This window comes from Prorops nasuta, unplaced genomic scaffold (assembly GCF_024137725.1).
Source record: "Prorops nasuta isolate Cenicafe-Biocafe unplaced genomic scaffold, Cenicafe_Pnas_1.2 PNAS00030, whole genome shotgun sequence".
Lineage (NCBI taxonomy): Eukaryota > Metazoa > Arthropoda > Insecta > Hymenoptera > Bethylidae > Prorops > Prorops nasuta.
Genome location: NW_027116827.1, coordinates 1,899,706 through 1,922,826, shown reverse-complemented (window position 1 = coordinate 1,922,826; position 23,121 = coordinate 1,899,706). Strand labels below are relative to the sequence as shown.

General features: G+C 38.4%; 2 protein-coding genes across 5 annotated transcripts in view; both read right to left on the bottom strand.

Annotated features, from left to right (window-relative positions):
• The window catches only part of pum (pumilio), a 73,233-nt gene extending 61,321 nt beyond the window's left edge, over positions 1-11,912 (bottom strand). For 2 of the 3 annotated variants that reach the window (XM_066742650.1, XM_066742651.1), the window contains exons 1-4: positions 11,248-11,912; positions 10,538-10,759; positions 10,303-10,431; positions 9,773-9,916 (exon numbers count right to left, since the gene is read on the bottom strand). In XM_066742650.1, the coding sequence (XP_066598747.1) occupies positions 9,773-9,916; positions 10,303-10,431; positions 10,538-10,759; positions 11,248-11,343 (591 nt within the window). In that variant the 5' untranslated portion in view covers positions 11,344-11,912. Of the gene's footprint in view, positions 1-6,833; positions 7,983-9,772; positions 9,917-10,302; positions 10,432-10,537; positions 10,760-11,247 lie in introns of those variants that run through there. The other variant, XM_066742652.1, reaches the window with a different exon arrangement.
• Positions 11,913-14,028: 2,116 nt separating this feature from the next.
• E2f1 (E2F transcription factor 1) lies at positions 14,029-23,120 on the bottom strand. Of its 2 annotated transcripts, XM_066742515.1 has the most exons (9): positions 20,021-20,283; positions 19,667-19,915; positions 18,790-18,886; positions 18,552-18,709; positions 18,332-18,473; positions 18,034-18,247; positions 17,669-17,942; positions 17,239-17,581; positions 14,029-16,801 (listed from the first exon to the last, which is right to left on the bottom strand). In XM_066742515.1, the coding sequence occupies exons 3-9, from the start codon at positions 18,866-18,868 to the stop codon at positions 16,674-16,676; spliced, it is 1,338 nt and encodes a 445-aa protein (XP_066598612.1). In that variant the 5' UTR covers positions 18,869-18,886; positions 19,667-19,915; positions 20,021-20,283; the 3' UTR covers positions 14,029-16,673. The 2 variants fall into 2 exon arrangements, with proteins under 2 accessions (XP_066598612.1, XP_066598611.1); XM_066742514.1 differs by lacking the exons at positions 19,667-19,915; positions 20,021-20,283 and adding an exon at positions 21,232-23,120.
• Between the last annotated feature and the right edge of the window lies 1 nt (position 23,121).

Below are 23,121 nucleotides of genomic sequence, written 5' to 3'. Positions count from 1 at the left end.
ACGATGAGCCATGATAGAAAATGGAAAACTTGGAGGTTTGCCGAGGGGATTTGACTTTAATCTTTTAGATAGAATGCGATAGAAAAATGAAGGCGTTATGCATGACCTTAGGAACCGGTTAGAAATCCCACAGGAGGCAAGACCAGGTGGTAGGCAAGCAGGCAGCAGCACACGGTACACCTCGAGCCAATTGGGAAAGTTACTAGTCCCTTTTTCGATTGTCCTCTCCATTCAACACTATCTCTGCCTACCTATTACTATTTTTATCTATCGGCTTTTCTCGTAAAACAATCGTTTCTATCGCCAGAAGAACATCTCTCATTCATAGGCTACTAATTTTAAACAAAAGTACTTGAGATCCATTGGTTATCGATAGGAAAATTAACAAAGGTTTACAAGTGAAGATAGAATAATTTTATCATAGATCGGGTTCCTCTCTGCATCCTCTATTCCGTGTGTTCGGTGAATTCTGTCTCAACGGACGGAGAAATATTAATTCAAAAATATCATTAATAAAATCTAAAGTAATACCGACTCTTGTATAACTTTTATCAAGTAACTCATCTGTCAAAAGCAAACTATACGGTGAAAGTGTCTCGCTTTCCTCCAGACAAATACGATTCCACTAACACTAAAACAATTGTCAACTTGCGTGGCTAAACAATGGTTAAAAACAAATACCGGGGAATCTCGATCGAATCGATCAATCCTACTAACATTATTACCAATTTATTTAATCGCTTATCCAAATAATTTCAAAAAATATTTCTCGAAAACTCCAATTCTACAGTATTTAAAGCTAGCCTAATGGATGTTCCGGATCAGTCTGGCTTCATAACAGTTTACGCTAAACTATAATAGGATTTTTAAGCAACGAGAATGCACAACAATTCTATTTAATTGCATCCAGGTAAACTTTTGGTAAAACGTTGGAAACTTCAAAGCTAACCACACCGTTTTATGTTCCTCTCGACAAACGCAATAACACAAGCTCGCGATAAAGCGCATATTTTAATTGTATCACTATTACAAATTGTCATTAAAAAAAAAACAAACAAACATAAAAATTGTAATAACTACGAAGAATAGGATATTGGAAGAAAATCCAACGTCGATCGGAACGAGAGAGAGTCTATATATACATGTACCATCGTGCAGTGGTACAGCAGAGACAGTTTTACGTTTCTTTCGGGAAACGAGGACGTATGTGTGCGACGACGCTGGATACGTGTGGTGGTCGTTCTCCGTCAACGTGGGCTCTCTCCCTCCCACCTTTGGAGCTTTCGGCACGTTACACCGCATATCGGGATGGAAAGGGAAAATTGAGTTTAGCGCTGTCTTGCTCGCGTTGGCGCGCGGCTCGACTCGTTGAACGGTAAGCACGGAGCACGCACACACACGCGCGCCATTCTATCCCTCGTTCCCCCCACCATACCGTGATATACAATCTACCTTCCGCTAGCCAGTCAGCCAGCCACCGGTGCTCGCTTCAAGCTCGCGCGCGCATGAGCTTCTCTCTCGCACACACACTTTTCTCCCTCTCTTTCCTGCTCGCAGTGGTTCGCAGAGCGGCCGTCGAGCGAGAGCGAGAGCCTCAACGTCGGCATACATAGTAAGAAATAGTGCGATGCGAGTATCTGTGTTAGAGAGAGAGAGAGAGAGAGAGAATGCACGGGCAATGTGGACGGACGCTAAACTGCCACGGGGCCACCGACCCCTCCCCAGGTCCCTCGGCCTGCACGGGTCACGGCCACTGTCCTCGCGCGCGCCGAGCCGCGCCGGAGGATCACGAGGGAGTCGAGCGAACCCTGTGCAGAGTGCGTGCCCGTTCCTTCCTCCTCCTCGTCCCTGACCCCGTCCGTCGTCGCTCACCACCGCCACAACCTTTCTCCGCACGCGCAAACACAACAACAAACTCTAGCGCGTCCACCACCAAATCTTTGGTCCATGCGTCCAACCTGATCGGACCATCAATTATATTCACGGCGCTTCCTTACATTATTACAACTTTACCCCCAACAGACATAACAGCACGTAACACTCTAATTATCTTCCCAACTTCTCACTGCACTTCTTTTTTCTTTCTCTTTCCCTCTTTTCCTCCTTTAATTACTCGCTCAATTTTCTATCTCTTCAGGCCTGGACGCAGTTGGAAAGAATAAAGCATTGGAGGTCGAAGCGAGCGATTTATGGATTCTTATTAATGCGGTCAACCAAACGTTTTTCTTTGAGAAATTTTCATCAGTGGCGAGTCGTAAAATGCTCGCTTTGATGTCTAATATTTGTTTTTGTTGCTTTTTTATTTCCGAGTTCAGGTCTTATATATATATATATATATATATATATAATAAGCATATTTTTGCGTTATTAAGGAAATCTGGTCTGCAATTCATTGGATTTTAGGAATTTTTTTTAATCGATACTAGTTTGTGGAGTAGCGATAAAGATGGGTATCTCCAATAGAAAGCTCGTATCGAATATCTGTACAATTATCGAGCAATCTTACTAGAAACTCCCGATGAGATTGGATATGGGCGCAGGATCGATAGTGCACGGACGATTTTCAATTAATCATTAATCGGGCATCAGATGTAGAAAGCTGAAATTTTATTGCAAAAGCTGCAAGTCATTGGAAGAATTGCGACCAGTGGAAGCAGTGCAGGCCCGAGCACACGCGGACGCGCGCCCATGCCTCCCATCGCGTTCTTTCAAACGAGTTCACCCACAAAGAGTCTCGCTCGCGCCTACAGCGATATCTCCAATGAAAGCTGCCCACTATAACAATAAGAATATCATCGATTCCTGGAAACCCTACGCATCCCTCCATCGAGTTTTGCATTTTCAACGATACACCACTCTCTCTCTCTCTCTCTCTCTCTCTCTCTCTTGCGAATTTATGCCGAGCGACGCGATCCAAGAATTACAATAATGCCACTGATAACATTTATCCGAATTTCGCGAGAAATGTTTGTATCAAAGTGAAAGAGAGCGAGAGTGGTTATAATGAAATTGTTGATATACGTTCATTCATTGCGAGAGAGAGAGAGAGAGAGAGAGAGAGAGAGAATGACTCGAAGCAGAGTTGCGTAATCGCGAGAGCGTGAAAGAGGAAGCGAGAAATGCAGCAACGGCTAAAGTGGAACTGGAGTAAGCCAAGCCAAGCCATGCCAAGCCGTGCATCGCAATGGTAGAGAGTAAGCTTCGAGTCGTCGTTCGTTGAATTTCCTACTTCTGTTCACAGCCCAGTGTGTCCTTTATACAAATGAGACACGCGCCTTGGAACGACGAGTTACGAGCACACGGGACGCGGCGGAGGAGCCGGCGCGCGCGACGACTCGCACCGATCGCGTTGGTAGAAAGGGGGGGGGGGGGGAGGGATAGAGACGGAGAAAGAGATCGACCCGCGTGCACTGCGATATAACGCGTTGGTTCGCGACAACCACGCGCTACTAAAAAGAACGTAAAAAAAAAAATAGGATTCTATTATACCGACTGACATTAACCTCGCGTGTCACACTCTCGCAGCTCAGGTTGAAGACGAGCGCGCGCGAAAAGGCCTTCCTCTTTATTATCATAATAAACTTCACGATGGTGTTTAAAGAAAAGAAAGAGGAGGAGCTTTCCATCGGAAAATATATAAGCTAAGAAAATGCAACTCTATCCACTGTTATATCACCTGGCTCTCTGTATCGTAAGACCGCAGCTCAGCCGTCCGATCTGTGGCAAATTTACGATAACCACGTTTTATTTCAAAGCCATCTCTGCAACTCTTTTTCTTCCCGCGAAACGAAGGAGGCAAAGATGAATAAATTGAATTCCATAGGCTATTGCCAATTTGTTTCCGTCGACTGTCATATCGCAGTTTAAGTGACAATTTATTCCGATAGATTTTCCACTGTTACAAAGGGATAAATAACGAAAAAGGTTCGAGCGGAGCAGCAGGGATTTCACGGAGAGAAACGAAAATCATTTCTCTTTATCGTTCCCCCTCTGAAAGGCTCTGCGCTCCGTACTCTGCTGCGTCCTCTGTATCTCGTTCATTGGCAACGTTGTTTTTAGTTTGGATTGCTATTGTACTAATTCCATGTATATATATATATATATATATGTATACATGGTAATAATATAGACCCGTGAGACTATTAAAAAGCGTCGAGTTTTGACTAGTCGCGGATACTCGTCTTCCTCTCCTCGAGCAGAGCAGAGTTTCAGCTTCCAACAACGTGCGGGAAATATCGATTATCGATGGCGTTGCGCGCAAGTTCACCGACACGCGTTATTATAAACGATAAACAAACGCACATTTGACAGAGTTTATCGAGAGACGCCGGAAATTTGCTAGTTTGGAATAAAAAAGTTTGGTGGTTCCGAGTAGCGAGCGCGATAGTGAATTATTGGAATGGCGCACTACTGGTACCACCGGAGGTGAGATAAGCTTTTGAGAAAAAATATCGGGCAGAGTTTGCAAAAGACACCTACACTCCGGTAACGCAACATACATAGCTCGGCTGGCATTGCTACCTTTAGACACGAAGATCAAGTACGGTTATCGGTACACCACTCGACTGGTTGCTTCATGGGACGGCCAAACACTCGTTTGCCGGCACTGTTCGAGGTACGAGCGAGACAATTTCAAAACAAACTCTGCTTTTTGGAAAGAGATGCTTAAAGTGAGAGAGAAAAAAAATGTGTTTACATTTTCAGAAGGGACAAAAACAATGCAGAAATTTCTGTGGCTCGCTGGTAAACAAAGCTTGCTCGAGCTCGGCAAAAACAGCTCGAAGATTGAGTGTGACTCATAGAGAATCGATATTTCTCTACAGGCATCAGTCGCGCACAGTTCGCAGTGTGTATTTCAATATCGAGATCATGGCCCGCGCAGTTAAGCGAGCTTACCCTAATTATTCTAAATTATTACCGAGCCGCATATTTTCATGATTCTTGCATGGGATTCGGGAGAAATTTTCGTAAGCACATGCGCGCCTTGCAAAATACACGAATGCATCTTTTAACGCTTTCTAATGGTTTGATAAAAATAGTTTTATCGATTTCAGCGAAGCCAGCGGTGACTAGAGGAATCGGACCAATCATTTTCCGAAGAGTCGTCGTAGTCGTGGTCGTCAATGCTACTCGGTAAAACACCTTCGTTCCTTTCCGTTTGTTGCATGCATATACACGTACACACGCTCAGGGTTGTAAGACGCTTTCGAAAAATCCTTAGTCTCGTGTTATATCCCTACGAGACGTGTATATTGATAGTTACATAGAGCGCTCTCTGACAGTGGTTGAATCGATTGCATCTACTAAAAGGGGGAATGTAACGAGTGAGGGGAAAACATATGCAAAATACGAAGCCCTGTGAAATAAATGAAGGCAGCTCGGTGGCCTCTAGGCTGCTTACAGCTCATCGAATATACAGGCCGAACGTCAAATGTTTTAGAGAATCTTGATGCTCTCTTTTATTAAAAATAAATCGACATTTATCGATTTTAGCTGAACAATTTTTTTCATATCAATTTCCTGCCAAAGTCGAGCTGCTTCTTATACAAGAATGAAAAAAGCAAGAGTGTTTACATTACGTCGGACGAAGACGCAGACGAAGATAGAAATACAAAATATTCCAGGCGTTTCACCTTCTTCGAATTGGAGAATATAGAAGAGTAACAAATAAATATAAGAGAGTCACTCATTTTATACTCTTGAAATTCTAACGTTGCTTTAATAGCTCGTGCACTAAAAACTTTTCTTCAAATGTAATATTCAAAATGTTTCTAAAGAAATAGGCAAGTAATTGTTTATTAGGGAAGTATTGATATATATGAAAGTACCAAATTGGAGAAATATTCAGATTTAGTTAGGAAATTCATCCTCTTTCTTTCTTTTTTTTTTTTTTTAAAGAATAACAAACTTAGTAAAGGAAAAAGACTAAATTAAGACGGCCTTCTTCTCATGGCAATGCCACCGATAGCTTCCAGGGTATGTTACAAGGTTATGCAAGTTCGTCGATCTAATTCGTTCAATGATCCAATTTCCATTTTTCTAATTCCAAAAATCTTTCAACGACAAAAAAATCATTATTATTCGTATATTATTGTGTAACACACTCTGCACGGATTTTATGTGTTGTCTGAAAAAAGGGGAATAAGATAAGCTCCTATTAAAACTTTTACGAAATCTCACACGATTTAAAATTAAATCAAAGATTTATTTTGGAGCACGAAGAGGCGTAGGGTTCAACAACACTCGAGGATCGGTCAAAACGAATTTACGTTTAGAAAAACATTCTATACGACAAATTTCTATTTATCTTTTATAAGTATAAAATACTTTTTATGCCTCATTTGCCATAACCATTACTCAATTCCATCATGGCATCCATAAAGCAGGCAATAGCTTCCGTCGTTATTCGGCGTAAAAAAAAATAGACACACGCCATATACTATATATATATATATATATATATATATATTATCGTTATCGTTTTATAGAAATTGCCAATCTCGTAAAATGCTCAACGAAGTGCATTACCACGCGTTTTGAGATTAATAAACCGCAATGATGTCATATAGCGCGCGCGATATCTCGAGCGTACGCCATATAGGCATTGATGACAGCGACCGCCACCGCAAAGTGAACATAACCTATGCGCGTTTGTGGAGGAGCGATGCAATTACCGAGAAATACAGAAGAGTGTGTGAGAGAAAGAGGGTGGAGAGGAAGGAGGGAGTTGGGGAGCTGCTTCTCAATTAGAGCAAAACGAATAAATAATTATATACTCGTTTATTGTTTGAAGATTGGCGGGGATAAGCGGAGGGAAACTGCGAAATAAATACCATGTCGGCTCCCAGATCTTTCATGTCGCAGTAGAGAAAAAGGTCCCCCGGTGGTTTCATCCAGTCGTTTGTGCTCGTGCTTGCTCCTTGGCCGTACCCCACGCCGAAACTCTCCACCGTTTCCAAGGAACCCTCGGCACGGCGCGTCACCTCCGAGAGATTCACCGTTAACCCCGTGGTACACCGACAACGCGAACAACAAATGTGACACACACTTTTTCACAGACACTGCTGATCGATCAAACTGCTCCGCTCTGTTTTGTCAGTGCGCTGCGTCGACGACGATGCTTTTCAATTTGCTCGCAAATAGGATTGGGTATTAACTTGCGTCGTCCAAGTCGTGATGGCGCGGATACCAAATTAACCGGCACTGGAAACAGAAGACGGACCACCACCACCTCTTTTTTACACGTTTCTCTTATTTCTCTCCTTCACTTTCTCAGTCAGAGAGATTTCAGTGCTCGACCGTGATCCTCATGCAAGAGCCGAATTGGGCTTTCCTCTCTTACAGGTAGTATTGAAGCAATAGGAAGGAGAGTATGTGTATGTTAGCGCAGGCACGCGCGCGCTCCCATACAAAATGTGTGTGTGTGTGTGTCTCGTGTGTGAGAGCGAGAGAGATGGCAAGAAAAGCGTCCGACCGACCGACCGTCTGTCAAACTCAAACTCGGTTCCTCCACCGAGCTGAGCGCTACGGTGTAGTATGTTGTGGTATATCTGTCGATGTTGCTCTCCGCCACTTCTACCTCCTTTCCACCTATATACACTCTACGCTCTTCTTCTTCTTTCTCCTTCTACTCCACCAGCGACTCTCCTCCTCCTTCTCTTCTTCTTATGAGCGCCGTCTTTCTCCAACACTTTGCACACTCACTCCGCGAAAACGCTACTTTATTTACAAGAGCAGCAGCAGCAGCAGCAGCGGCGGCGGTGGTGGCGGCGACCCGAGCGAGCGAAATCCGGATTGATCGGCGTGGACGCTCGTCTACTTTCTTGACGTCTAGTTCCACGTCCGAACTAGCACATCGCGAAACTAACAGGCGACATCGGGCGCTAAAACAACGCTCGGCGTCACGGTTACTGCTGTTTCTCTCTCCCGAATTTTCGTTAACCGGCCTCTTGCGTTGGATGGAGACTGGGCTCGGAACCGAAACAAAGAACGACGCTCGGATGTCGTGCCCTCTACTGGACGCACTGCCAGTTTCTACTCGCTGCTCTCTTGCTTGCGGATTCTGGAAAACCAATCGGCGCTTCTACCCCCCACCCTTTCTTCTTCGCTCACGCTCACAACACACCACTCGAGGTCTCCCGCTATGCTCAATCATCTGCTTGCTTGCTCGTTCCTTTGCTTTCTCCATTTTTTCTCTCTTTCTCTCTCCCTCTCCCTCTCCTCTTCTCTCTCTCTCTCTCTCTCTCTCCCCTCTTTTACCCACTAGACCGATACACCTTACACAAATCGCGACCTCTCACGGTAATCTCGCGAAAATTTCACCACTCTCTCGAAAACCGCGTCTTTATTCGGTAATTCAGGGATTCCTATGATTTCATCTCTCTTCACAAAAGATGACCAAACTTTTTTTTAAAAGGACATTACAGTCGATGCTTTAAGACACTGTTAATAAACAAGTAATTATTGTTCTATTCTTATTAATAATGGAAAACTGATCTAGCAAATGCAATTTCGGTACGCGTGAATGGAGCAATATTAAATATATTTGTAGGAAGAAATATTAAGCTCTTTGTAAAAGAATATATTTAAATAAACTATATCCTACTGTTCAATGGTACAGTAATTTAGGATTATTAATCTTTTAACTTGTAATACCGTTTTACAACAGGATTAACTAACAAAAAAAGGCTTTGTTTTGAGCCAGTATTACTCAATTTTTTTTTTTTTTGTAAGAGTTCAAACTTAATGAAATATGAACGAAACATAAGCACTTGGACAATACTACTTCCATTTTAGAAGTAAAATAAAAGCTCTGAACAGTTTTATTTCAGCTAACATTTTTCCGATAATAAACATACGAAACAGTATATTAACGCTTTTCGATGTTAACGTATAATAATTTAAACCAAATTTGTTTAAAGCCGACAGTGATAGTCGTTGATGGGTTTAACCACCTTTTTACGCGTACTATCGCCTTGACTACATTTGGTAAGAATGAAGGTCACCGCTTGATGTAAAGTAGAAACTCGTACTTTACCAAATGGCTGAATTCTGACCCTGACATAATTTTCGCAAAGGCCCACGCACTGATTGGGCCTTGCCAATACTGTATTGTAAACGTTAGAACGATTTAACAAATCTTACATTTTTACGCATTTGCCTCAAATGAAATATATCTGAATTACCTAAAAATATAAATCATTGTTTGATAAATTATGTACTTACATGACTTAACACTAGAAAGGTAATCTTTTTTTGTTTTGGTTAATTTAAAAATAAACATCAAGAGGCATGAAATTAGAGAGGGAACAAAAATTAATGTACAATGGAACATTGCTTGATGTTAGATGTTTGAAACTTGCAAATTTTCCTAATTTCAAACATAAACCTCAACTTCTATTCTTTCTTCAACACGTGCATTAAACTTTCAATTATACAAAAGCATAAAGAAATCTATGTAACCCAAAACTATATCCATAAATAATGATTCTAAATCTAGTTTAATTTAATTAAATTAACTTTTACTCTGTAAGATGAAACAAAGTTTTGTTAAAAAGTATTAATAATAAGATTAAATAATTAAATAAAATTAAAAGTTTATATTAATAAACTAACAAAAATGATAGCAGAAAAAAAAAATTGTTTAAAGTAGCAAACTATTCCTTTATGACTGCTGTAAATTGTTTTAAACCTTTTCACTAAAGATAATATTATTTCTAGTAAATAAAAGTGTACATGAGATTGATTAAAAAAAAAATACAATACAACTTACTTGTCCATTTCTGAATTGTTGTTGCTGCTGCTGTTGTTGTTGTTGCTGTTGCTGCTGTTGTTGATGATGAAAAAGAGCAACTTGCTGCTGAGCCGTCATTTGGTTATTTAGATAAACTAAATGTTCGGCTCCAGGTCCTCCGCTCTATTATATAAAATTAATATAAATTAATTCCCCAATCCTAAGATCATCTGCTTAAAAGTAAGCCTACCAAACCAACCTATTTATGAATCACTTTATTTCTGATACTTATAATGTAGTGATTGGTGTGAAAGTTGGAACTATACTAACGTGTTTCATCAATTAGATTTTGCATCTACCTTTATACTAAATAGCTGTATAGTATAATTAAAATTGAGGAAAAGACAGATTTATATATGTTCCAAATATTCTTGACTAGTTAGACTGCTTAATCATATTTTTTATCAGAAACAATAGTAGCCATTAACCGTATTTGAATCATCAAACATAAACTTGCATATAAATTAATTACAAAGCAAATATTCATAAATATTTATACGCTCACTCACTTTAAGTTGCATTGGATGTATTTCATAAGGTAAATGAACATTATTCATAGTTTGTAATCCGAGTTGCTGTGGTTGACTTTGTTGTGGTATTCCAAGCTTTGTCATTGGATATTTCCATTTTTCTTGATTCTAAAAGCAATATAAAGTATTAAAACATTTATACACAAACATCTTTACTATAATAAAACAGTCGCACTACTATGTACAGTTCTTTGAATAGTTGCAAGTCACTTACGTTATCAATAATAGCATCATCCGCTAGGGCCCAGGCCCTCGGAGTTTGTTTTGTTTGAAACGCTGAGGTCTGTGCGTTATACTCTGCCTCTGTGGGTCTTTGAAAAACATAACCAACCATTGCATCATCTTGAGCTCTACTGATGCCCATTTGATGCGTCTGCCCTGGTTGTATTCTCATACCGTCGCCACCAGCCATTACCTGACCACACTGCTCTGCATCCTATTGGAAAATGCCAATAAAATATTCATAAATGGAAACAAAAGTAAGAGTAAAATATAAATTTCTTATATCTATATAAAATATTAACTTTGCTATAAACTCAATGCTTGACAGTTTGGACACATTTTAATAAAAATGCATTTTATCATAGATCTGTTCTTTCTATATTTAATAGTTAAATACATGGAGATAGAAACTCGAATATTTCTAAGCTAACTAAGATGTAGCATTAAAACATCAAAACAAGGCTGCTTTTTATTTCTATTCATTGTCAATGTAGAAAAAGACAAACATTTATAGGTTAGCATTTAAATTGATATGTGATGCAGCAGATTCATATTAAACATTTAAACGTTAATACACAATAGGTTAGGATTCAATTGTTTTGTATAAGGCTAGAGAATAGATACGCAAATTCCAACGAATTTGGTAGGATAATATGTTTGGCTAGTAGAAAAGAAAGGAAAAGTTAAGGGTATAATACGTACCGTAGGTATGTGACCGTTGGCAGAAGGATGGTGTAACTGCATGGATGGTGCCGGTTCTCCTCCGGCACCCGCGTTACCCGCACCTAACCACTTCATGGTTCTGCCAACATATACCACTGCTACAGACTCACGAAATAACGCTCAAGTGGAGCAAACTGCAATTCCCTCAATTTTCGACTTCAGATTAGCCCTGTTGGGTCGGGGCAGAGCCGGCGTTCAGAGGACCAAAAAGCAAATTGCCAATGCCAAAAGCAAGCAAGAGTGCTCGCTGAGTCGCTACATCAGTTACGTAGGAACATGATCTATCCGTTAGGGCTGGGGGGCTAGCAATGTGACACCTTCTCCATCGTTTCCACGACGACCACGACGACGTCGACGACAGCGATGAAAACGGATGCGTTGTTAGTATTTCACTACTTTGCTCAGGGACAGCAACAGCGCTATTTGTCACAACGTATAAATCAAAGAAGCTCAGTAATGGCAGCTGTATCACACACTACAGCCGGATTTTTGACAACACACTAGAAACACGAATATTAAGAACACAAAGAGGAGGAGGACGGTTCGGACGAGTAATGTGTGTAATGTATATATACCGTACTCGACTCTGGTCGGTATCGTCGATATTACCGATTACCGCGCACCTCGCTCTGACTGAGAGCGGAATCGAAAGATGGTGTCCCTGTGTGTGTGTGCGTGTGTGTGCTGTTGTGTAAAAGTAGCAGCGCGGTATGTCTGTATGTATGAACCTATCGTTGGTCGTCCCTCTCTGCCTTCCCTCACAAAACGACACGACCGCTCCAATGAGACGAGTGGGCGAAGGTGAAACTGCGGGGATGATGAAAAAAAAAATAGACGAAACGGGCGACGACCACAAACGACAATGACCAACATTGTTTAATCTTCGAGAGAAAGCTGTGTATTTGCTCGCTTTTTATAAAAGAGAGTAGGGAAGAAAGATCTAAAAACAATACAATATGACTCGCTAAATTTTGAATCAAATTTTTTACACGTGGGAGTTAGAAATATCGGCGCTGAGATTTTCATTCTTGCCAAACTGACTCAACAGCGAGTCGGATATACCGCATGTTCCAATTTAACAATTGAGTAGTTTCATTTGATGATATAATAAGTTCATCTTCTTATATACTTTTAAATTATGATAGATTCTATAAACAAGAATCTATATTTCACAAATAGTATTATTAACCATTTTTGTTATAATAACCTAGACTATACCATTTTCAAAATAAGCGACTCATTTGTTAGGTTAGTACTGAACTGTGACTACTGTGACATACGCACTCTCACTGAGCTTTTACTCTGTCTAACTCGTATACAATGAACTTTTAATCCTAGTTTGATATTTACAAAATCGTTTACACAAGACTCTACAGCGATAAATTTTGAACTGGTTAATAGACACGATTTAATGTAAATCTTAGGTCCTTGTGACCGCTAATTTCATAGAAACTATTCATTATTATTTATATACAGTAATATATCTAATATAGCAAATAACAGAAAATAGATATGCGCCATGCACTCGCTTACCCACCGGCATACGTGTTTCGCGCGCAAGGATGCTGCACTTTATGATTTTCAAGATAGCTAACGGAAACAGGATCAAAAGGGATTAAAACCATAATGGACCGTGACTCATTAGTCTTGTTTAATTCAAAAGCAACCAGAAAAGATTTCTTTCACTATTAACAATTTTCGATTTGACAAATAGCAGACAATGTTCATTTTTTGTCCATTTAATGCGCATGCGCTTTGCTATAAAAAGTATACTTTTGATACAGATGTTTACAGCTTTACCGGAGCGCGCGCGCACAACGTACCAACTCTTGATCACTGTGGTATCATTTATTTTGAACATAATTTAAGTTTTGGCGGGAGCCATTCGCCTATTATAAAAAATGCGATCTAGCTAAGAGTTTGCAAAATATTAAGGCGATCGCTCGACAAAACAAATTATCTTGAATATTATTTACTAAAAATCTTTCTTTTTTATGTTGCAGAGTAGACAAATTCATATATTATTTTGCACTTTGTTACAAAAGTAATAAAAAATATTAGACATTGTAACGGCGAAATATTCTAAAATATGGGCCTTGCAAAAAATTTAAACAACTTTTTTTCTGACGTTACACAAGATTATATTTTATATTTTTCTTCTTTCACTGATCCTTCTGAATAGATGAAACCATGTAATGACGAAAATTATGTTCGTCATATTGGTCATTACTTAGAATTTGACAATAGTTAAACTGAACTAATACCAGTTAACGCTGTTTATCTGAGCAGTCTCAAATATATTTATCGAAAAGTGCACGTACCCCAGCGATACGCGTATAAGATGACATCGTATTAATATACAAGCTTCATGTCCATGTATATGAAAAATTGTAAAAAACACTGTCGCTTTCCGAATAATTTCATGTACCTTCCTGCCGCATAATAATAATGTAAAATATCTCTTTTTAATTAAAATCAAGCTCGATTTTCATTCGACAAGATATAAGAGTATTGCTCGAAAGCTACTATAAGTTTATAACTATCAGGATAAAAATTTACATAACACTTTTACTTACATTTGACGAAACGGATTAAAATGATTAAGAGTTTTACAGAGTATAATATATCGCAGAGAATTCTATTGGTCTTTATATCATCTCATATAGATTTGTTGCGTGGTTTCGCTATTTCGTTTCGACAATAGCTTACAAAATATATGTGCAGTTAGAAATGAGAGTTTTACAATCAGAAGCCGTTACATACAAGCATAACTTTTTCAGCAATATTTATTCATCGTATAGTACGAAGTATGATAAATTTCTGTTGAAAGTCTGAAAACATAGATTTTACAAGCTCCTATAAACATTCGAGTAGAAAATATTATGTGACCTCTCGTTACTCAAAACTGACCGTCTCGACCGCACACATGCCGCTTCATTTTTACAAGTCGTTGCACGCTACATGTGATAAAACGTAATCTTATTATTTTAATTAATGTTGAAAACATATCTAATGCAACACTCTGCTATATCGCCATTGTAAAAAATATTAAAACTTTTGCCTGGTATATCAGGACTAACAGCTTTGACTACATCCATATATCATACAACATACAGCATTCATAATCTTTTCATTTATACCCACACATTCATGCACACGGCGTTTCTCTTTCTCTCTGTCTTTCTTCGTTGCAGGTTGCAGACGAAAAAAATTTGATACTTTAACTCAAACTGAAATTGAAAATTATTCAATTAATGACCTATAGCCGTACCGATTACTATGTAGAATAATTTATGAATGAAAAAAATTGTATTAAAAACATGAAATTTTAAAATCGGAATTTTTAAATACGAGAGTAAATAATGGTTTAAATAATTTGTCTTATAAAAATACAGTAAAAGCCCAAGCTAAGGATTACGCCTCGCTAAAACGCTTTTAAGTAATACAGTTTGACCATAAAATCGTGAAACGATGTAGTATTACTTCTCGCATTATTCTACACAACATTCGTTGACTAAAATGTGCATATTCACATTAAGAAAATGTTCGAACTAAGACTCTATTTAATTATTTAATAATTTTAATAAGGTTTAAAATAACTAGTCGATATTTTGCAAAAATCGTGAAACGATTTTATAGCGTTTATCTTGTCTATCGGGGGCCGTTACGTTCTTATAGGTACATTATATATAATATACATAAATATATATATACATATATATTATACACTATACATATGTATATACATATCTATAATGTAAAGTATTTACATTGCAGAAGGGAGTGATCATTATTTTATAGGCACTATGGCTTTGGACGTACACTAAAGTGTACATTAGAGTACATCCTCAAGGGATTTCCAGAAAAGACGATTCAGTGATTTTATGGATTCCTTAGGGACTCCCATAATAATATTTTCAAAAATCTTTACATTCTTAGCACCTTCTTTAGCAAACCATACATCGACACTGGCACAAACTCATTTGGAAACCCCTTTAATCTGATTCAGAATAGATATAGTGTTCTGAAAGTATCTTAGACATTTCCCGCAATATTTTTCAATGAATTTAGATATGACCAATATAGTCTATTCAATTTTTTTCTGTTCAAGTTCATCTTGGTTTTGTTTTTCGTGGAAGAAATTTTAAAAATGATCGTTGTTACAGCGAAGAAAAAATAATTTACAATGACATACCGCCTATAATATTTTCTATTTAGACATCTCCCAACTAGAGAAGCTTAACAAATACATACAAAACAGAATATAGGACCAGTTTTTCGAAAATAAGACAGATCCAATTCATGGCATAGATATATTCTCCATAAAAACTATGCTTTACTCAATACGGTTTTTCTATATAAATTATTATTCAACGATCCGTTCTCCATCAGTCCGTGTAACGACAAATATATTGTACACGGTTTGGCTTAGACGGCAGTCATTTTTAAGCAGTATTAATATTTAGAGAACCAATTCATGTTACGAGGTGAAGCTATACCGTTTAAGCCAAGCTAAGGACAATTTAGAAAATTAATATCATAATGAAAATATTACACTGGGAGATACTAGCAACAAATAATTTCATATTTAACACATTATTTCAAGCATTAATGAATTCGATTTCAAGGAAAAAGCTTTATTATTGCTATTTAAAATGAATTTCCCTTTCCTTTGCTGTTCTTTCGAGTTTAATTACCCTCGTTTCCACTTATTTCATTTACAATATTTAATACAAATTGCACGCTAAGCATCTATGCTTTATCGCCCAAACTTCTGCAATTTATTTCGCAAATTTGTGATCCTATCAAGCCGGAAATGCTCAGGCTCAATAATAACAGTTGCCTGATATGTTTTTTTTTAATTTGCGCGGTTCAGCTTATTCGTAGAAACCGAATCTCATGAGCAAAATAATTTTTTTTTTCGGATATGATCATGTCGAATAAAATTGATGAAAGAAAATGACTTCATGTATTTAGTTAATGTTACTGATGAAATAAATAAATCGTTTAAAAATTGTACATTTCTAAGAAATTATTATATATTCCTAATCCGCAATTCATCATTAAAAAAAATATAAATGATGCATTGATTGAACTGACAAATTTTGTAACGGATTTTTTTTTCAATTTGAATAAGCCTCTAAACTTGCCGACGTTTAAATACGATAACTTTCGTAATATTTTATTATATAAAATGCCGATTCAAAGAATGATACCATCAACTTTAAGTACGAAACCACGTTAGAAAATATTTCATAAAACAGCTCTGCCTCTTTAAATAACCGAGGCGAATTTAAAGTGATGGTCTTAGAAAAGACAAGAGCGCACTTGCAGTGGTTGGCGGTGATGGCGATGATGACGACGTCGACATCGACGACCATAATTTAAAGTTACACCTAATCGGTCTAAGTAAAATTGAAATCGAAGAGATCGGATAAACCTTCTTCAGTGCCTAATGAGAATAAATAATCGCTTTCTGACAATGGTGGCTCCAAAGGTAAAATGAAATCTCCAATGTTAAAAACACTCAGATCTGTAACAAAAGTAAAAAAATGAAATTACATAATGCTTTCCCACCGATACTTGTATGTTTTTATAATAATTAGATTAGCTCTTATTTTATTGAAGATAAAATCAGTCAGACAATACTACCAATTGTTATTTCAATCGGTATGTTACTTTCGTTGTTTTAAATCTTTCCTTATTGTACACAACTTACCGTTTATATTTACTTTGTTGCTTGAAACCGCAACCTAACTAGAACTCTGTCTGTGATGTGATTTTTATTAAGAAACACACAAGTCACAGCCAGAGCTCCACCAGGGCATGGTTATTGTAATATCTTATAATGTATTTTCAAGAGCATTATTATAATATATTAGTAAATAATCTATTACTAACATATATAAAAGTTTGCTCTGTATAAAATGAAAATAAAAATTTAGATATTTTCAAAGAAGGTGCTCTTACCAGAGGAATTTTGGTCTTCAGTTTGGAACTGGAAGTTTCCACCACCCATTGGTCCATCGTCGTCAGATTCGCACAAAAGTTTGTCCCTCATACCCGTTCGTATACCACTGGTAGAAGGTCTATTGATGTCGTTGTCCAAATTGACTTCAACAGAAGGTACTGGCTCAACTTTAACATCGCTACCTCCATTGACCAGCAATTCTGGAGGTAAACAGGATATTTCGGACGTTTTTGACGACGGTATTATGTAAGACGAGGGTCGTGGAGGAGGCCTGACTGGTGGATCATCCGGACACAGGAATACTTCTATTTCACCATGGGATGACCTTATATGCATTTGAAGCTGTAATCAATTGAATAATTCGTCGTTACGGCAAGTGCGCTAAAAGCAATTTACGAATAGAAAAAAAAAGCAAGTTTCTTAAATCACCTTAGGTTGACCTATATTATTAACAGGTTGTGGTACATGCAGTGTAGCTTCTGGTGGGGCTTTTACTGCCATAATGGCTTGATCTTTGTACATTACAACAGAACGTAAATCGTGGTACGTAACGTAAGCGTATTGTCTTTCAGCACACAATTCCCTAAGATTTTTATCAGCACCATGGATTAACCGATCCAACATATTTTCCTTAGCTTCTAAATCCGTTACATCTCTCCTAAGTTCAGTAATGTCATGTCTATCACTTGGGAGTTGGCCACCTCTGAAATGTAATAAAATATATTACTATAGCTCCTTTGATAATTATAGAAAAATTTAATGTATTATAAGACTGTACTCATAATTATACTTACTTCCATTGGATATTGTTTTTACTCTTTTTCTCTACGATGCCAATACCCTCTAAGACATTAGTGATATCATATATACGACGTTTTTGTACCTCCAACTTTTCAGATGCTACATTCAGGTCAACTACACCATCTTGACTGTTTTCAACTAAACTGATGAATTTTTTTGTGAGTAAACTTAATGAAGTGTCATAACGCGTTCTCTCTACAGGTTTACCTAAAAAAAGACAAAGAAATGATTTATTTTTCATTAAAATCTATATTTCTTGTAAAACATGAAATGATTTAATGAAATACTTACTTTTGGTAGGTGTGTGGCAAGTTAAAGAATTTGAACCTGATCTTCTACGTTTCCCCCTGGGAGTTTTAAAAGCAGGTCGGCTACTACCTGTGGTACCTACTTCTAAATTTAATCTTCTTTTAACAGCTTGTACGGAGATTTGCTAAAAAAACCATCAAACGTGTATGAATTTGCATTACGAATTTATTGAAATAAGTATAAAATACCCATTAAGAATTACCTCAGCTCGAGGAACTGGCTGTGCAGGTTTTCTTGTTATTTGATAGCAAGGTGTTTGTCCATATTGATGATCCTGCAAATGGGGACTAGGTGTTTCTTCAGCTACTTTTTGAGTTTGAACTTCGTCCAATGACGCCTCATCTAAAAACTCTGTTTTAACTAAATTCAAAATGATTAAATAGGAAGCTAGGTATTTTGTGATTATAAAATTAATAAAGTATATATTTTAATGTGCATACTTAATTTTGTTTCTACTAAATCAGGTGTGACTGGCCTTATAGGGTCGTCAAGAATAACTTGTCTCCTTACTCTAGGCATTTTGGAATGCGCTAGTATCTGAAATACAAAAATAAAATATGTAAAATTATGAATTATTATTATCATATTTGTACTGAGAAGAGAGGAAAGGAATGTAGTCTACTATGTACTATCGACTATAGCCACTTAGAAAGAAAATTAATTAAAACTACTTTACTGTTCTAAAAGTAAACTATTTCTTAAAAGCTCTTAAAAAATGTTATACTTTAATAAAAAGAATAATAAATAACTCTATAGCAATTGGGGCTTAGATGAGAGAGTGCCAGGAAATATTAAGATGTTTATTATATACTGATAACTGAAAATATTATGAGTCAAACTTCTTTGTTTTTCATGAAATCTGATCTGTATTAATAGAATTTGATATAATTTTACTTTTTCTTAGAATATGCAAAGTTTAGAGGATGGAATATGGTAAAATTTAACCCAATAATATATTGAGTAAAAATGATATATTTTTAAATAAATTCGTTATTTACAGAAAAAATCAGTTATTGTAGTAATCACTATCTATTACTGGCTTAAAATAATTTTTGAATTATAATGTACCGAATTATTATAATACATATCCTGCAGCTCACACATATCATAACTCGTCAAGCCACGAGGAGAGACGAAACTCGACGATATGAAGGAGGGTTATTATGAAAGACCAAAAAGCTTTAATCTACTGAAAAGCGACGTTTATTATTCAAATATAATTTAATAAACGTTTCAACGTTCTTAAATTGTTAACCGTCAGTAGAAATATTCACTTTAGATTTATTTTCAGCAAAAACTGATCAAAGTTGAACAAACCTATTGCTGCTAGTTGAGAGGTTTCATGAACATCACTCGACACTATGATGCAGATTTAAATCGCATTATTTTTTAGTCGAACTCAAAATAAAATATAGATACTTTAGTACAACGGCTTTTTTTCGAGTAGTAAAGTGTCCACGCGTTTAATGCTAGACAAGAGATCGCGATGCCAATAACACGACATGGCGCATTCGAAGGCTGACAGAGCAATGCACGAAGCCGAGCATTGATTAGCACACTGTTATCCTATACAGACAAAAAAAGTGAAGAATAATATTATCAACAATCCTAATCGTAAGGATTGAAAAATGTTTTTAAATATCTAATAATTCAGTAATGTATTAAAAGTACCTCTTTAACTTCTTAATTATATAAAGAAAATTTTTATAGTACACTTTTGAATTATAATAATATTCAGTGGGGCGAAATTACATAAAATTAAGGAACTTTTGAAGATTGGAAGAAGGCTTGAAAAATATTCGCTATAGGTAGGTCGTGTGCTGGCCGGTCGAAGAGAAAAGGAAAGTAGAGAAGGAAAGAGAATAAGAGAACAGGTAGAAGCGACAGGAGATCATGTGTACGAGGCTTCACCTCCCTAAAGTTAATAAAGCAAGCTAAACTAAACAGCTGGCTGAACCAAGTCCGTTCCCTTTTTTCTGCTCTGCTATATTGGAGGAGAAATTGAGTTTCGCGACGCCCACAATTCGATGTGAGAACAATGTAGCCCCTCTTTTATCGACGCGAAAACGCAAAGTGAAAAGCAGCAAAGCGGTCTCTATCGGCATTCTCTCTCGGTTCTTGCTAACACGTCGCATGCGATCAGCTGTTATAGCTTTCAGCGAGAGGAAAGAAATCCCTTGGAGGAACAGATTTTTCCACCAATTATTATGGATCATCTCGGAATGTTTTCTGCATCGCCAACTACAAATCGACTGTAGTGTGGAGCGACCTCGCAGCAAAATCCATTCGCGTAGACAACGAGAAGCGCGCATACATATTTCAATGCGTGTATACACACATACACAACATACATAATATATTCACAAATACCCACAAGCGTGTTCCATGAGCGAGCGAGCAGGCGACCGACCAATACGAGCGAACGCATACATTCTAGAGTAGAGATACGCACACGCGGGACAGGGATTCACATGCGAAACATTGGATATGCGGAGTCGCGGAGAGAGATGTTTAAAGAGCCAAGCGAGTCCGGCCGGCCAGGGATTAGCGAGTACTGAGTAGTGATGTTGTTCCCCAGTCCCTACAGTTTGGCGTGTTACCGACCTTAGGAGGAAATGCTTTATGAATCTCTTAATCAATTTCACCATTCGTCTCTTTAAAACAAACCAGAGAATTTTTTTATTAATCCTCGTTTCCCTCTCTCTCTTACCCATCGCTCCTCCCCATACATTTGGTAAAACGATAGCCGACCACTGAAAACCTAGCAAAGATTTCCTTGATTCTCGATACAAACACGACTAAATAAGCCGAACGGAAGTACCGGCACAAGGACTCTTATCGAATAACCCAGGAAGTACGGCCGTGCTTCATTTTACACTTACTTGATCTTAGATGCGCCTTTTAGCACAAGTTTCAGGAGTAGATTCACGCTATCTTCTAGAAGTATTCTTCTGACACACGACAAAGCGCGTGTCACAGATTCGATTTGCCAGCCATTTCCCAATTTCCCCGATTTTCCCGGTGACGCGTTTATTCTTTCCCTCCTAGCCTTCGTCGGGTAAGGATAGGTTGACGTACCCTGGGTTGCCGGATCTACCGAAGTTGATGTGCAATAAAAGCACACTTTTGCTAGTCGTTCTTGTCTTTAGCAGGAATTCCTGCGATCGTTATGCCCCGCAAATTCTACTCCCTCAATCTTTTCGTTTTTTCCACCTTTTTTTCACCTGGTTGCGTGGCTCGTCTTTCCTTGTTTCTTATACGCGCTCTGTCTCCCTCTTAGTATCGGTCTGTCTTTTACAAATATCTCTCTCTCTCTCTCTCTCTCTCTCTCTCTCTCTCTATCTTTCTCTCTTTCTCTGTGTATCTGCCTACCGCATTGGTGCGGTGTCCATTTTCTGAGCGGCCAATTCCCAGCAGTGTTTCTGGCTGGCGATGGACGCACGGCCTGGCGATATTCGAGGCTTCGTGGTAAATTGCTTCGGGCGTTCCTGGTGAGAACAGATTGCTTGGATGCAGCGGGAAACAGTAACAAGGAGAGACGAGTTGGGTAGATTTAGGCAGCCGGCTTGGAGGAAAACGAGGAGAGAGAACTAAGTAGGAACGAACCTTTTGTAGCAGAGTGCGCGCACACGACACGAGGCCGGCTCGTGAGACGTGAGCTGAGCGAGTGGATGTGGATATGGAATTGGACGGGACGAGACGGGACGGGCCGGGCTGAGGGCGGGCTGCCAACTGGGCTCGGGCTATAAGGCAGATAGAAACGCCGTCACCGCGTCCATGCACCAGCACACCACGCTCTCCTAGTTTACTTTTGCCTGATCCACCAATGCCTATAGATACTTCCCTGCCTGCCTTCCCGAACACAACACTTTTTTTCTTCTTCCTACTCTCTCACCCTACTTCTCTTCCTTCTCTGCTTGCCTGTCACTACCACCAATTTCTCTATCCTTCTCTCCCTGTCCTGTATTCCCGTGCGTTCGTCGACTCGTGTGCTTAACGAATCCAATCGGCTTACTGGCCATCTGTCGGTCGTACAGCGTAGTTGAATACGCGCGCCAAAACTCTCGTTCCGCTGGCCTCCGCAACCATCGTAACGCCAGATGTGGACAATTTCACAAAAGTTCCTAGCTCTTTCCTCGTTAACCACCGTTACACGATCGCCGATTGCTCGATTTAATCTGTTAATAACCGTTTTTGCCAGTTCGCTCGATCGTTCTACAATACTACCACAAATTTTCTTTATCTTACATTAACAATTTTGGGCCTTTAATCAGATAGGTTACGCAGACGTTTGTATATTTCTTAATTTATTCATCGATGCAAGTTGAAGATTGGGGGCAGTTATACCGTTTTCTTTATGTCATATGTCAAAAAGAAAAATACGCGCCAAACCGTTTTCTCTCTCACTTCTGTGGAGAGAGCTGTAGCTTCAGTAGTCTGGAACAACGCCGAAAAGTCCCTATTGTTTTTCACTCATTCCTTTTTTCAACCTGACAAAATGAGCTGTAATAATGCCCTTTACGCACTTGGAAGCACTTGTTGACTGTTTTTTTGAGTATATATCACAGCCATAACAACTGGATTCGTGCGAGATAAGTTCACTTTCTGAAGCACACGTTCTCGTACAAAGTTGGCAGCTAATTGGGCCTTACGGGCAAAGAAGGGAAGAAACAAAACAAACGACGCTTGCACTTCAAGATTATGTAACTTCTTTTGGGCAGTTGTTGCAGCTTTAGCAGTATGCACTTTCTCAGCTTTGGTAAGATCCCGAT